The sequence below is a fragment of the Austrofundulus limnaeus genome, unplaced genomic scaffold (assembly GCF_001266775.1).
Source record: "Austrofundulus limnaeus strain Quisiro unplaced genomic scaffold, Austrofundulus_limnaeus-1.0 Scaffold357, whole genome shotgun sequence".
Taxonomy (NCBI): Eukaryota; Metazoa; Chordata; class Actinopteri; order Cyprinodontiformes; family Rivulidae; genus Austrofundulus; species Austrofundulus limnaeus.
In genome coordinates, this window is record NW_013952759.1 from 328969 (window position 1) to 345494 (window position 16526).

The following is a 16526-nucleotide window of genomic DNA, read 5'->3' on the forward strand; positions in this document are numbered from 1 at the left end:
GAGCATAATTATGAATTGATAAACTCTTACGTTCATGATCTCTATTGTAAATTTTGTCATGTGTAAGGTTCCTCCTCTGCATCCTGCTTATTCATTTACATCATGATACAACTCCTGTTTAAAAGAAGTAGAGACTTGAGACACAACAAACATAAAAAAAGGCCACAACCACAGGCAGAAGAACATGGGTGTGTGTTTTTGTGCGTGTGGAACAGGCTGTTCCTTAGCTTCAACAACTGAACAAAAATATTGGTGAGTTGATGAGGAAACATAGAGAGAGGTCAAACTTATGTTCTGATAAAGGACGGGTAACAAAACAACAATAAAAGACCTGGATGATTATTGCAGGATGCTTTTTTTTATGATGTAAAGAGAGAATTTACTGTCAGTGTTCCAATACATTTTGACTCAGTTGTTAGTTGAAAACTCATAATACATAACAGATAAATAAAAGAAAATGTCAGTGAGGCTGATAGTTTTTTTTAAAGAGGAATCAGGCTCATAAATGYTAATTTTCTTTGGAACAGACACACAGAGCCCAACATGAAAGCCTGGGTTTACAGAGCTCATAACATAGTTTCATTTCTCTGTAGCTTCAGGGTTTGTTGACTTACGTTGTTTCCAGTCTACAATTCAACATGCAGATATGATTTATGCAAGCCTGTAGGTCTGTATCTATACAGACAGCTGTAATTTCTGTAATAAATGTAGAATAAATGTTTGATACACAACTTTTAAAACATTTGGTTTAGAAAACAGTTTTAATTTCTAGTCACCCCCACAGCAAACAAACAAACAAACAAACAAAGAAATAAATAACTTTAAAAGAATTCCAAAGAATGAGTTAGGGATTTTTGATCAGAGCTATACGTTTTCCTGTACCTGCGGGTGTTGGCCTTAAACTAGCACTCTTTACTTTTCCCAGAGAAATGACATGTTTTATTTGTTTCATCTGCTTGTTTAAATGTTTATTTGCTAGTAATTGACAGATTTGAATAAAAATATAATAAATTGAAAACAGCCAGCCTACAAAACCTCACCCTTTTTGGTTTAAACATATTTTTTCAAACCAGACAAACAACTATTCATTTAAAATTTACACTTAGGGACAATTTAGAGTTAACTATTAACCGAACATTTATGGTTTTGGTTTGTGGGAGGAAGCCAGAGAAAACCCATGCATGCACAGRRAGAACATGCAAACTACCCAGAAAGATCCCCGCACCGGGATTTAATCCGACAACCTTCTTGCTGARAGGCTCTACAACTACCATCTGAGCCACTATGGTCCATTGGCATGATTTAAAAACTGCTGTATAGTTTGAAGTTTGACACAATTTGTAACAGAGTCTAGTTCTGCACAAGCGGAGGTGCTGTATTGACAATTTGTAACAGTTTATTGACTGTATTTAAGATTTGTAGGTATTTACTGAGCTAAGTATTTATTAAGATGGATTGACTGGACACAAGGCCTCTGGSTAACTTCACTGGGAAACTTAAAACGTGTCCCCGTGAAGCAGTCCAAGGTAGACAGAAAATAAACAGACAGAAATTTCAGTGTTTTTAATGACATTCTGTTGGAACAAATAATAGGTGTCCAAGCTTTCGGTGGTTTGTGGAAAAAATGCGGGTCAAATTGTCCTAATTGTTTCACACTGGTCCAAGCCCACGAGTTAAAACTCAGTAAAACTTATAGAGTCCTAATTATATTTTCAAACCTAATGTGTGTTGGGTGATGAGCTCAATGAATGTACACTGATGTTGCAGCATAAAATAAAAATAAAAAAGCGTAATAACTGAGATAATGTGTAGAATAATGTAGGTAAATATTGACTGTTTTGTTTGTTTTGTAGTCAATGTGAGTTATGTATTATTTGTTTCTGGTAGTTATGCATTCACACAGCATTAAGGAACACATTTCACTTGGCTTTAAGCTCTGACTGGCCCTCTGTAGTAAAGTTTTCTTCTTTCACATAAAAAATTGAATTAAAGGCACAGTGTAGGATTTTGTCAATTCTTTTAGCCGAAATTGAGATAATCACTAATGACAATAATAAAAAAACATGTCTAATCATTGCAGACAAAGACCTTGTTTTATTATTTTTACTTTATAAAAAGCTGTTTATATCTCCATGGTCGCGGGTCGCCACTACAGGCAGCCGCCATCTTGACTACGAAGTCTCATGAAGGACAAACTGCGGTGGCGGCGTCAAAAACGGTTTTAGTTGTAATCCTATAAATGTAATATTTGTTGTCTGTCATTGTAGCTGGGATAAYTTTACTTATTAAAGCTCATAATCTTACCACTTGAAACATCACTAGCCCTGAAGCTGCTGGTAGACATCRTGGTTGGAATTATCAAAGGTTTTTGACACCTGAGAGACACCGTAGCAACTCCTTTGTGTTTGGAAGCGGGGGGTGGGGGTGGGGGGAGGACCAGGGAGGAGGATTCAACCACTCAACCACTAGATGTCGCTGAAAACAACAAATCCTACACACTGTACCTTTAAAACAAAACGAATTGTGTGCTTGATGTGTCCATAAATGTGCRTGTGATGTGTWTTGACACACACCTGATATGTTCGTAGGGACACTGGGACTTATTTAACTAGTTCAGCTTTTTAATGAAAGTGTCATATTTTCCCAAAAAGTCCATTTCAAACAACTCCCATCATTTTAGAGTAAAATAACAGCATCATGTGACGGTGTGTGYATCTTAAGGCACTAACATTCAGATGCGTTCAGATGTTGGAGAAAAATGGGGTTGGTATTTGGGATTATCTGTAACTTCTGTCACCTTTGTAACCAGAGGGACACACCTCCAGCTTGTGAAACGACTGTTTGCCGTGTGCAATCAGACAACTACACAAACACAACAGGATGTAACATGAMGGTTTCAAACAATGTCAGAATCTGTCTTCCCTTCATCTTGATAAAATCTTTGAAGTATCCAACCATTAATAAAATGTTCTGAAGCAGGTTCTTGCAGTAAAGTTTATTTTTTTAATAGCAGAAATAAGTGTCTTTAAAATCTTTTCTGCACAGCTTTATATTATAGCTTTGTATACAGACACTGTAGATTAAGGCTAAAAAATGTTGCATTCAAAGAGCTACTTTGTAAGGACAAACTCTTTATTAGTTAATGATCTTTAAATAGCAAATGCTTGTTTTGTTGTCAAACAGGTGGACAAAGCAACCTGAAGTAATTAGATGCTGWACAAATCAGTTTTTGTTTGATCCGTATTTTGTGGGTCAAAGTTCACTGTGTTGTTGATCSTCTCATAACTCAGATATGGAAATGACGTGTCCATGTTCCAGTGGCAGCTTAAAGAACCAGCGTGATTTGCTCATTTCTGTGCTCAATAACCAGGCTAACTGTTAAGAGCTGGTTATTACGTCAGAGACGGGACATCAGATTTTATTGACCTGAATGGTCTTTTTCTCGCAGACAATTCATACTCAAAAGACAAACTGGGAGAAGTCCTGGTCTCGTTGTGCTCCATCTGCAGCATCATGCCACATGCAAACAGCAACCACACAGAAGGCACAGTTGGCAAAGTGGAAGCTTATTTTAAGTTGATGGTAGAGGAGTTGGAGCAGGAAGATCTGGTATTTCTGCTGTTAACTGAGGAGAAATGACACTTTGTAAATTTGTCAGGAAGAGACCTCCACTGTTTCCATCAGATATGTTCCTTAGTTTTCCAGACGAGGCACAGTCCCTGCTGGTCAGCACAGCTACAGAAAGCTGCCTGCGTCTTCTGGCTGTTCCCTCAATGCACAAATATTGTGCCGTCTGCTTTTATCAGATTTATCTGACTGTAAGTTTGACTGGACCAGTTGAAGAGGAGAGTATTTTCYATCGGCCTCAACCACAGTAGTGAAGTTCACCCACATCCCCACAAACACTCACATGAACCAATCACACAATGCGTTTTTATATGGAGGGGGGTAAAAAGTTCAGCCAATGGGTCGTGACAAGAAGGGGCCGAAAAGGTGACAATGCAAACAAAATGACACAATTTTCATCATGAAATTGCTACAATCTAATCCGATTTCAGCAGTTTGGCTGCAGCATACCAGCCTCTTTACATTGCATGGACTATAAACCAGGCTTTAGCAATGCAAGCTAACGACAATAGATTTCTTTACTCAAATACTAGCAACCTGTTCACTATAAGWGGTAGTACACGGCTTTGTGTGCAACTATTTTAATAAGGTACAAACCAGCAGAAGTGAAATTAAAATGTTATCACTGCAGCTGTCACAACTTTTCATGAGCCAAATTAGATTTTGCAAATGTGTAGCACCATTTTGTCACCGGACTGTGACTGYTGGGTACACAAAACAGTGTGAACATTTAACATGGAAACAGACTGAATTTAAACTTTCATTTTGAATGCAACTCRTCTTATTACTACTTTTGAAACTTTTTAATAAAGTATAAAACTTTAAATCTATCTTGTAAATAAATAAGTGTCAATTTACAAAAAGAAATGCTTAAATGTACATTTTATTTTGCATGTACAAATGATAGCTAAAACAAACAAGTGGCAGTTTAGGAAATAACACAGTATTACAAACTGAGACGGTTTTAGTGTCGACTCTGCAAATATTTGAAGAATTTCATTCTATTTTAAGAACATGATGTTTAAGCATAAYGAATCTGTGATYGACAYGAAGAAATTGTGAACCCCATTCGAGCACTTTGACACGTTTTAAACTCCCTCACTATCGTTTGCACTTTGTCGCCAACAGCCTCAGCTSTGTGAGACCCAGGCTCTCGCTTTGATCAGTTTATGGCTGCAGCTTCAGACCTTAAGAACCATCTGAGCATGACCTGCCCACTTCACAAACAGCAGCTCAAAATCTAGATTTTTATGGATAAATATAATATTTAAAATAAAGCAGCCAAAGGAGTGATAAACATGTAAGCCATTACAACATTCATGAAATGTTTTGATGTTGTCGCTTCATTTTTTTTTATACCTAACATGGTGAAAATGTATTCAAAATTGGTTTTTCAGTTTCTACCAGTACCAAACAGAAAGAGCTGTCATTTTCACTGAGATATTTTTTAAAATAGTTTTTATAGATTTATTGTTTTCATGCATTGATTTCTGTTTAGGGTTAGAACTGACGGTCCCACTTCCTGATAAAAGAAGTCACGAGTGTGCTGTTGTAGGTGGGGGAATTGGCAAGAGTCAGTGTATTATAATAAGGCCTCTTTCACTTTGAGGAGTAAAGCAAAATGGGAGGGAGTAACACACAGGGTGCAGGAGGGAGGGAGGCACGTCATGCACTGGTTTACAACCAGTGTGTGTTTGGGAGACGAACGCTGCCGCAACTTTGCAWAGCACTGAGTTTTAATTCAACCTTTGAAACCGTTTAGAAACGTTCCAACAAGAAGCTTTGTTCAGCTCTTCTGTAGAGGTAAGACAAGTTCACTTTCAAAGCAGCTTTGTGAGTTGTGCTGTAGTGTTTTTATTTTTTTTTTCTGTTTCACAGAGCAGTGTGCAAAAGGGGGTGTGTCTGGGGAAACTAGAGAAGTGAGAAGAGTGAAAACTTCAGTTTCACAACGTCCTCTTAATCAGTTCATTGTTTATTCTGATCTTAACAAAAAGGAAGTGAGCAGGGTGGGCATGTTTTGTCTGACTGCAGATAAAAGGTTTTGACTTTTTATTGTAAATTGGACCGAGCATGCTGTTTCTGCCTGCTGACTGAGCTCGTAGAGCCACAAAAAGGAACAATGTGCAGCAGGTCAGCGTTTTTATTTATTTTTTTTGTTGTTTTTGTTTTGCCACACTTAAAGCCCAAAACGTGATCATTGTATTGACGTCTTTAGAAGTGACTTTAAAGCCTCACAGGCTAGTGTTACATAATAATAATAATAATCAAAACCTGGTGTGGAGAATGGATCAGAACAGCTATCTGTCTGCTGGTAATCTGAGGAGGAATGTGGAGTTGGCATTTCCTATAAATCAGTCTCCAGCTGATCTGTTCCAGTCTCACTATAATGGTGTCAGAGTCCACTTTTCTGCACGTCTGCCTGCTACTCTGTGTGTGTTTTTACTTTGACTTGACCCCAGCTACACCATCAACCTTTTACCTCTGGCATTTTCTCAAAAAGCAACATTTTTTCCCCCAATTCTGTAACGTCAAATGAGTTTCCTATTCAGAAGCGATTTATTGTTTTCGTTCCAGCTTTCATTCTGCGTGCTGTACTTTGTACCAAGAAGCTTTGGAATCCAGCCCTTGAAGCAATCGCACACACTCCACCGCCGCCCCCACACACAGACACACACACATGCACAAGTCTGAAGGAGGTGTGTGTTTTTTATTTTGACAGAATCCRCTGGTGGTTCAGCAAAGCCCAGAAGACAGGAGGGAGAGGGCGGGACCTGAAGAGGAGCACCCAGAGTCTCCGTCTGCACCAGGGACYGGCAGCATGGTGAGCCAATCACGCCGAAGAGGCAGAAAACTTTATGTCGACTCTGCTGCAGATTTCTGATGAGTTTCAGTCCATGTGCTGCTCTGAGCACTTTACATAATTACTAGAAAAGAGTATGGCAAGTTACAACATCATCACTCTTTAACTGGAAATGGTGAAGTGAGGTTACAAGTCGAAACAAGACAGTGTTGCACAAGAATTCTCACACTTCTAAGTCACCTTAAGAGATGCTCAATTTGATTTGATAAATGTATCRAGTATTCAAGCATTTTTCACATTTAAATTAACACTCAATAATATATAAATATAGAAAAAGAAAGTTTTGCAACAAACTAAACTACTTCTGTGTAATGCAATCCATGTTATATTTTATAAACTAAGCAGTTTGATCATGTTTGTTAGATATTGCAAAAAGAGATGATTTTATCAATTTTGATTTTAAAAGGTAGACTTCTTTCTTTACAGTAGATCTGRTATTTCTTTATTTTTGTAGTTATTGCAGGCATTTTTGTAGGAAACCAGTAAGGAATGGTGTTGCTGCACCAGTGACTCCTCCTGGCTCGTCAGCGTACCTGCACATGCAGCAGGGTTGCATGTTTCTTGTTTCCGTGTTGAGATTCCTGCATGCTTCTGAAACGCTGCGTTGCAGCTAACAGATGTTGCACCTGGGATGAGGCTCCCTGCCACGTGTCACTGAGTGTATTTTTAGCCYGTTGACCCTCGCTTCACCTAAAACTGGATAAAAGATGTGGCATTTTTAAAAAGCTACTGCAGCTGTGTAAGAAGATGTGAATAATAAAGTGTCTGCGGGGTTGTAAATGTATTAAATAAAAATTAGCAAAAATTAGGGCCATKAAAAWGTCAAAAACATCATCTGTTTACAGTTTTGAACTTWGTTTTATTCTCCCAGTCTATCTCCTAAACATCTGTCCTCTCCCTATAAGTGATGCCAGTTTTTGTCTTGATTAGGGTTAAATAACAAATAATAACCAAATAATTATGTATCCAATAACTGTGATAATACTRCACTTACTACAACAGGTACATAAGAAAATAACACTTTACTTACCCCCAACTGAAGTTCAAGAGGTTGCTGCTCAAAGTCGTGTCGGTATTAAACAATTATATAATTTTAAAATAAAATACAAATCTACTAATGATGACAAAAGCAGGAGTTTGTTACTGAACTAGGATTTGGTTTTAATCCATGATTTTCTACTTGCATTCTGAATTTGRCAAACAAGCTTTTAGTTTTGTCTTAATTTTTAGGTGCGTTTGATCAGCAGACTGAATCAGTTTGTTCACATAATGAGCTTCTCAAATGATGGAGCCAAATTATGCCGCTTTTGTTTTTGAACTTGACATTATTGTGAGAATCATTATTCACTTTTCTTCTTTTTGTTAGAACATATTGTGGTTAAAAAGAAAGTATAAGTTGTGCTAAAGATGATTGACAAGGTTCTCATGAAAGGAAAGGGCACATGTTGTGTAGAGCAGAAACAGGAAGTGKAACAGGAGGATGTCAGTCCTGAAGTTCAGGTCAGTTGGGTCTAAAGAATGTCACAGTGGCTGGTTGCCCAGCCCTTGGCCTTCTAACAGGAGCTATTGGCCTAAATGTTTGCACATCAAGTGAACAAAGGGTTTATCTTCCATTGCAAATAAAATACAGAATTCAGAATATCAAGCTAGAACCAGACGTTACAGTAACAAATTCACTTCATTACACTACAAGTATTTTTTAAGGATTTGCAATTTTACCAAATTTTTTAACATTCACTTTTATTTCATTACATTCAAAACATAAAAAATACCCTTTTACTTCTTTGCTTTAAAATTTATCATCTTGTTAYAAATTGAAATATAACCAGAACTCATCATGAAGGGAGTTGGTTACGCACTCTAAAAAGGGAAGTGTTGAATTGACTTCATGTCAAATGGTTCCACTAAACCRAGTTGAGTAAATTTAAAGCAATTTAAATTTAAATTGCTCTATTTACTTAATTTACTCAGTGGTTTAGTGGAACCAGTTGACATAACTTGGTTAAGAAAATTCACTTCATTTCTTGGTGTGTGTAAAAGTACTTTTCTTTTCAGTAAAATCCATGTTTACCAGTCATTTTCTGTTAAGGTATTTTTTTACTTAATTATTTTTAAGTACTTTATGCATATCTGTATAGAACTGTGATAAAGTTGTGTTTTATTATTATTATGAAATATTTGCCATCATACTGCTTACGTGACCTTATATGGTGTGTTGTTGATTGGTGTGTGTGGGTGTGGACAGACTTTTGTCTACAAGCTCAAACAGCAACATCAGGTGCTCTGAGTCTGAACACACCCTGGAGGCCTTCAGTCACAGCGTAGCAGTCAAGGCCAAGCTTAAAGTTGATTTAAAGGAAGGTTTGAGTGAAAAGATGCATTAAAATAAATGCACATCTACAATTGTAAGTGGTTTGACATTCATCTTAAAGTTGCACATTGGCCACAGCTAATGATGTTTCTGATGGGCTGCAGCTCTAAAGGTGACATTCTCAGGTAGGTTTGTGTGACTTGATGTAATTTGAGCCTTTAAATCCTTTTTTTTGTGAGCTACCTTTTTAATTGCTTTCCTCAAACAAGATGGAAGGTATCAAGTTCACGCTGCTGTCCACTCAGGCTGTTCATTTGCTAGCAGAATAATACGAGCATGGAAGGGAGCACAATGCGGTTGTTTTTACTCCCAGTGCCCGCTGTGTGTTGTAACGCTACGCTGTGTGAGTGTTTGGAGTTTATGAGAGGAGTTAATGTACAAGCGTTATACAGAGATCCTTGCTTCATATAATTACAACTTATTCCAAAAAGATTAAATCACCTCAGTGTGTGCGGGTGTTTGTTTTTTCTTTCTTTTTCATGTCATGAACAGAGCAATAACTCAGCAGGGTTGTAGTTGAACCCTGAGGGTTCATTTAAGGTTGTTGTTAATGATTTGACAGCAGATCTACTTAAAGGGACCTTTGCTTCCACCAGAGTTTGACCTTTATCATTGTGAAGTCTTGTCACTCACCAGTTCTTCACATTCAGATTAAACATTTATTACTTYGGCCATAAAAACATTTCACTTTCATTTTCTAGTGTTGTTGGAGATGTAATCATTTTATTATTGTTTCAGTGTTAGTGTTTTTATACCTGTTGCTTCAACTTGTGTTGATGTGTTTGCGTACTTAATGAAACTTAACGGTTTGCTTGCATACATGCGAGATAAAAATGTTATCTCCACATGTCTTATTTGTGTCTTTCCTCTGTGTTTGTGTGTCAACACGTATGCTGACACCCTGCTACAGTGACTTGCTGCCCYGTTTTCCTAAAATAACCTCGAAAACACGGGAGGCCAAGTCTGGGGCTCCTTCAAGCAGAGCTGGTGAATTTGAATGCACTGYGAGTCACATTTTGGCTCCAGTGTTTTGAATTTCTTACTCTGTCCAACCAGCATTTTATTAATTTACTCAATTCAGATAAAGTKTCAGGTGTTTGTTCTGGAATTAGTCAAATCTAGCGTTTTACGAGAAGGACAGAAGGATCTCRTGTTGAAAGTAGATTACCTGACACCACAAGAGAAAAGCTTTATACCCCCTCTTCTTCTTACAACCAATTATTGCACCAGGTATGCACATGTTTCTCTGTTAGTCGATCACTTATTTCTAAATTCATGGTGCAAATATCTGCAGTGTGTTGAGCTGTTTGTGTTCTGCTATGTAGACATTCTAACAGCCCTAAATTAATCTTGACATTTAATCACCAGACTGCCTGAAATAGGCTTTGTGTTCAACGACCAGTTTGAGTCCTGGAAAGTAATAACATATATTGATTAACTCTTCTAAAATAAGAGTTTTTCCTCTGAATGGATCAATACCTGTTCTGAAGCAAAAAAATAAATAAACAAATAAACAGAAAATCAWCTTTTTCTATTTTAACCCTTGGRATAATCTGACTGATTTATCCTCTTGTAAATAAAAATAAYTAAAACCTCATATTTTCATTTGTATTTGCATCTAAATGACATGTTAGAAAAAATATGTGGCAGCTGTATTTTTTTCCTTTTCTCTACCCTTTAACATGAACCTAATTGGATAACCAGAAAAACAATTTTTATGAGTTTTGTTTAAATAATCATGTTTGCAGAAAGTTGATGGATGCAACTTTTGTGAAAATTATTTACAAAGGAAACTGAAAACAAACTGTTTTGAAAGGACGTTTACTGAAAAAAAATCCCCAATAAAAACGAGCAACATTATTCGGGCGAATGGTTAATTAAGTTCCCTTTAACATCTGCAAAATCTTTGTAATTTGCAATATAATAAAGGCTTTTTTTCTACTTAATAACTTTGCTATAAATGTTGTGGGATGTAGCTTTAAATAAACAATAAATAACGCAGGTATTGACATATTGGCTGCTGTYGTTTATGTCAGAGTTTAAAACTATAATCTTATAGAAGATGAAGTTGGTTTGGACAGACCTTTAGARAAAAAAAGTTATGAGTGAGCTTGTGATCCTAGATTATATGTTGTGAATGACTCACAGCTACTACCAGTTAAATTTTAGCTTATCATTTCCAAATTGACAGGGTGTTATAGTAGGGTTGGGTAATATTGGCAAAAAAAATCACAATTAATTGTGCTATTTAGCCAATAAGTATTAAAGCTGCACAATTTATCACAAATGTATTGCCTGTGCAATAGACAAACAACTGCATAAACTGCAATAAATGGTTGGCACAAACATTTGCATTTATACATTTTGTCAGCATCAGCCTGATAAACAAAATGGACCAAATCAAATCCTGTTGACCATCTGTAATGAGAGAATTTGCAGTTGAATTTAGGTCTGTTAACTTTTATTTTAATTTCAGGTGATTTGTATTATTTATTAAGCATCGGGAAATGTTAAATGGAGCAATGTTTGAAAAGGAAGAAGCGTGTACAGAAAATGGATGGATGGATGGATGGATGTTTTGAAGTCATGAAGAAACTGTATTGTGTGCAGTTTGTTGTTTCACTGCGATTACAGCAGCTGTATCTAGTTGGACGTTTTTTAAAATAAAACTCATGTTGGAATGGAAATTATGTATGTATTGTTTTTTTGCTCTGAACTCAGAACAGAAAGACATCAACACYAAATTCTTAAGTATYTGTTCATTTAGYAGYAGTAGTAGTAGCATCATCGCAATATTAAGCACTGTTATAGCATATTGCAGGTTTTCCTGATATTGTGCAGTCATGAGTATGGTGATTAATAAATGACAGTTGTGCTTGGATGTAGTCAACACTGTGGCCTTGGTAAGCATTGTCTGGCTTTTCTCATTCTCCAGTTTATGTTGCTGTTTTAGGCAAAGCTTTTAGAAATCAAGCAACCAAGAAATCAATTTGGATAATTCAAGCTTGAATCAAATTTCCTGATACTTAAACAAACCTAAGTTAATCTTCAAATACCAGGTTTTTACAGTTCCCTGCTATGATTTATTTATTTATTTATTTATTTTACCAAACTGGGACAAGACCATTGAAAGGAAAAAAAGTGAAGTGCTGTGAAAATTCATCATGTTTAAAGTCTACTTCATGTCAGATTGACATTAAAGCCCCTCCTCTTAATGAGACCAATCATTCTGTAGCGCTGCAGTTTGGGTCCAGGCTTTGCTCTGTATGCTACATTGCACGTGTTACATAATGTGGGGTCATGCAGCTGTAGGTGAGCCGCTGTCACGACTCAGCCGGGGAGTGGGTCTGTGCTCGGTGGGGGGTTGGGGGTACACTGGATGCACCAAATGCATTTCGTGGCTTTCCGTGATGGCACGCCTAACACGGTTCTGCATGCAGATATGCTTTGCACAACGTGTTGGTCAGTGTCTGATAGCTCCACAGAGACAGCAGGGAGAGGGATGTCTGTAGAACGCTGTGTCACCAGAGATCTCCCAGCAGGTTTACTCTCTTCAGCCTACAGCATGTTAGAGATCTGGTACCTTTCACCTACTAAATAAGGCGTTTCTCACTTCTTTGTGTTTGCGMTCAGGTTGTGTATCGGTTTGTGCAGCATAGCCTGTCTCTGTCAGTGCAGTAAACAGCCGTCAGATTCAGATGGCGCGTGTGTGTGTCTTCGACGTCGTCCGCCTGTTGGCCTCACTGCCACAACGCTGAGGGAGAAACGTATTTATGTAAGAAGCTAGTGATGGGTGAACGAGGAGGGGTATGGAGGGGGGAGGAGTAAGGGATGAAAGAGACGAGGCGAGAAATGTGAGCATAAAGCGAGAGGCTGAGCCGCATGCGGAGGGTGGAGCCTAGCATCAGGCACTGTCTTCCTTTCTCTCCTCAGTCCCTCTCTGTGCTCACTACTTTTGAGGAAGAACATCTGCAGTGATTTCAGCTCGGTTTGAACTCAGCTCATCGTTTTGGACTGCTGCTCTTCTTTGTACCTTTTTATGGACCGTCCCCCACTGAGTCGTGCAACAGGGACCGTCTTCAGGCAYCGCCGTGCTCCCTCTCTGAAAAGGGGGGAAGGTGTGGGGTCCTGAAGCCGGCGTGTTGTCCCGTAGCGCATCGTGAGAACAGGGAAGCGTGCAGGAAGTGGCCTGGTGGAGCAGGGTGGCAGACAGGTGGGGTTTGGAGCAGAGGGGGTCGAGGACGCTGGGAGAAGGATGGTTATGCCGGCTCCTCGCGCTCTCTGGTCGTGCTGCTGCTCTGTARGCTGCGTGACATCCGGACACAGTCCTGCCTCTCCTCGACATGAGCCTCACAGAAAGGGTGTCCTGCTCCATGCTCAACTGCTTTGTAAGTCCACAGCTTTCCTGTTTTGGTCTTTAATTATTTTGGTCTGTTGTGATGGGTGTGAATTCCAGCTCTGTCCTCACCTCACCTCACCTTCCTTCCAGTCAGTGGGGGAGGTGGAGGATGCCGGTCAGCACATGAGCGCTGCAGTTATTTAGTAGCAACACTGACTTCATGGCAGCRTTGAAAGCATCTCATTGAAAGTGAGGTGAATAGCTAGCTAATTGCACTCCATAGTTAGAGAAGTCTTTGCAAAGGAGGTCAAGTTAAATGTTTGTATCTAGACGGAGGACACTGTGTGCCGGATGTTGCATTCTCAGACTGATGAATTGTATTAACTGCAGTGGAGAATGGGAATTAAAAATGCTGAACAGGTGTTTGTCTTTGGCTGAAGGTTGAGACAATGAAAATTTAGGCCCTTAAGAATTAGACAGGACCGTCTCGGCCTCATTCATCTGAGCCCACTTCATGTTTATATTACTGACTTTTCAGCTGTGCTCCCACTTAATCATCTAACTTTCAGCGTTTCCTTAATGTAAGCTATAAACGTCTCCACATTGACCTAACAAGTTTCTTGTACATTTGAAATGAAAATATAATCTTGGACTACCAAACATACATTAAATGATGACATAACAAACCTCTTGTGAGCAAAACTCACAGTAAGAAGCTGGTATGTCCGAATAAACAGGAATCTGCTGGATGTCTTTTTTAAAACTTTGTTTTCAATCTTCTGACTCCAGTCAGGTTCACAGGACAGCTCACAGGCCTCAGTAAGACCTTGAGCTAAAWCAAAACAAAACACAGGAGCCCTGCTCTAAAGCAGAGACTCTGCAACACACTGACAACTTCTTTTTACTATAATAATGARTTGAGCTTATAATGTATCTTTCTTCCTGGTTACACCCCAGGAGTTGTTACCTTTTACGTCCGACATAGAACGTAACTCATTTTTGTTTAGGCTAAACGACAGAACACATAAGACACACCAACTCTTTATCAGCTTTAACCTTACAGGCTGAAATGATCATAAGTATAAAACACAATACTGCATCTAACATTCAGTTAATCAGTTACAACATTTCCTTTAGGACTACAGAAGCATGGATGTGAAACTCAGATCTTTACAGCTTATAGTGCAACCATAATCTACACATTTGTTGGCATCATTTTTATTACTAAATGCTTAAAACAGTTGATGCATTCTGATTTTTAACATGACCTTTGTCTCCAGATGTTAGCAAGCTAACATCTGCTAACTAGCACTTAGAAAGYACAGCTGAGCAGGAGTGATTTTCTAAAAATAATATTCAACTTAGTGACCCTGCCACCTTCGAACTCACCTCATTACAGTTTGTGTTGTGTGTCTGTGTGTCATTTCTTTGCCATGAYATAGGGACATCTTTGGTCACATTTTTATTGCCTAACAGGCGTCGGCTCCAACTAGTTACCAAGAGCATCAACAGTTGTTGGCAAATCAAAAGGCGAGACTGATTTAATAGAGCAATAAAACAAAATCAAGTGCTGATTAAATTTAATAATCAACTCAACCCAATCATTTTAATTATATCATACCTGGTAACAAAACAGTCCTTTATCAATAATTTCAGGTCAGYATAACTTCTTTTGTTTTYAACACCATYAAATCWTTTTGYAGTGTCTTGAATCAGTCTGTCYAACCGCCTCTATCCAAGCYGGTGCCATTTAATGTGTCTTCCTGTGACTTCATAAAATAACTACAGTCACCCGCATGCTGCTTATGAAGTTTACAGAAGTTTACAAAGTTTACATAGTGGAAAAAACAAAAYAACTAAAAATCTGAATACTATCAGAGCACATTTCTTGCTATTAAGCATTGGGGGCGGATCAACCATGGTTTGTGTTTGTTTTCTCACTTGGATAAGAGAACATCAACCTCAACRTGATTGTAAACCTGAGGTTAAGATGGCCTGAAACCTCAAACAATAATTAGGAACAAGTGCCAAATTATAAGAATGTGATGGATCTTTTTGTAGAAATTAGGAGAAAATTGGCTCATTTTTTTAAAAGGAATAGAAATTTTTATCAGTTTGCTACAATGCTACTTGACCTAATTGATTTGATATTTTAGCACTTTTCCTTCTCACTTTTTCTCATTGCTGCCGTCTCCCTCCTCTGCCGTCACTGTAAACAGTCATGGCCCAGCGTTGCACAATTTATGGTCTCAAACGTCTGCGGTGATGCTGAGTTGGCACTTCTTGCTCTGCGTCAGTGTGTGTATAATTTAGTATCCACGTCCTCTTGTTGCCTCAGTGGATCACAGMCCTGTCAATCTTCTCCAGCCAACGGGGGAATGGAGTTGCTGTGTTTTCATCATGCTTTTATTGTTTTTTTTTCTTTTTGGTGCGCGGAGGCCGGGGGAACAAAGAGCAGAAATGTGCTCTTACTGGTCCACGTTATTATCCCTGTGCATTGTTTTGACTACACTAAGTGGAGCTATAAAAAGTATAATTAAATTGGTTACGATTTTTCCACGACTCAGATCGTATTCTCGGTAGMTAAATAAATTAAAAGTGTAAGTGAAGCTTAAGGCTTTTAGAGGATTTGCTTTAGGCTTTATATTTTTCTTATATTGTTTTGGTAACTTTTGGTACCTGATGACATTACAGAACCAGCTGCAGTGACGCAACACTGAGAAAACCATCCACACACATCGAGATGTAGCATTAAAACAGTGTAACAGGTTTACCATCCAATCAAAACACCCATTTTAATCCTATGCTAAACTACTTTAAGTGGTTTCTAGTTATCTCCTGGCTTGTCTTCTATTTTTGAGATCATAATAAATCATTTTATTGCTGTTTGATGATTTAATATTTAAAAAAGGAACAGATTTTACTTTCTAAAAAGACATTTGTTTCCATTTTTCTCTGGGGGTGGTGCACAGCCCAGGTCCAACTTTAAAATGGGATTGATTGTTCAGAACATGGTGGGCAATGAAATATTCATCCGTCCAGAGGAAAAGAGAGAGTGCATCATTACATTTTCACATCTTTTCATCTTGACCTTTGCTTTGATTTTACTCCCAAATCTTATCAAGAACACCTTGTTTGTTGAGGTTTGATTTACTTTTGTGTTTGGAGAGTGGGGTGGGGTGTTTTATGTATGTTTTAATTGCAAAATGTTTTATTTTATATTTTTATTTTTTGAAAAAAAATCTCTTAATTTTATTTTACTGTTGAATATTGTTTTGTTTTTACTGTTTGATGGGACTACAGGTGTAAATTAGCCTTAGGCCAAATCT

At 38.1% G+C, this 16526-nt stretch overlaps 1 protein-coding gene across 4 annotated transcripts in view; it reads left to right on the top strand.

Moving 5' to 3' along the window:
• mtmr4 (myotubularin related protein 4) overlaps window positions 1-16526 on the top strand; it is a 48416-nt gene that overhangs the window by 2366 nt on the left and 29524 nt on the right. Inside the window, exons 1-2 of one of the 4 annotated variants that reach the window (XM_014023102.1) lie at window positions 5306-5430; window positions 6347-6448. In XM_014023102.1, the coding sequence (XP_013878556.1) occupies window positions 6446-6448 (3 nt within the window). In that variant the 5' untranslated portion in view covers window positions 5306-5430; window positions 6347-6445. Of the gene's footprint in view, window positions 1-5305; window positions 5431-6346; window positions 6449-12751; window positions 13247-16526 lie in introns of those variants that run through there. The other 3 variants (XM_014023103.1, XM_014023099.1, XM_014023101.1) reach the window with 3 other exon arrangements.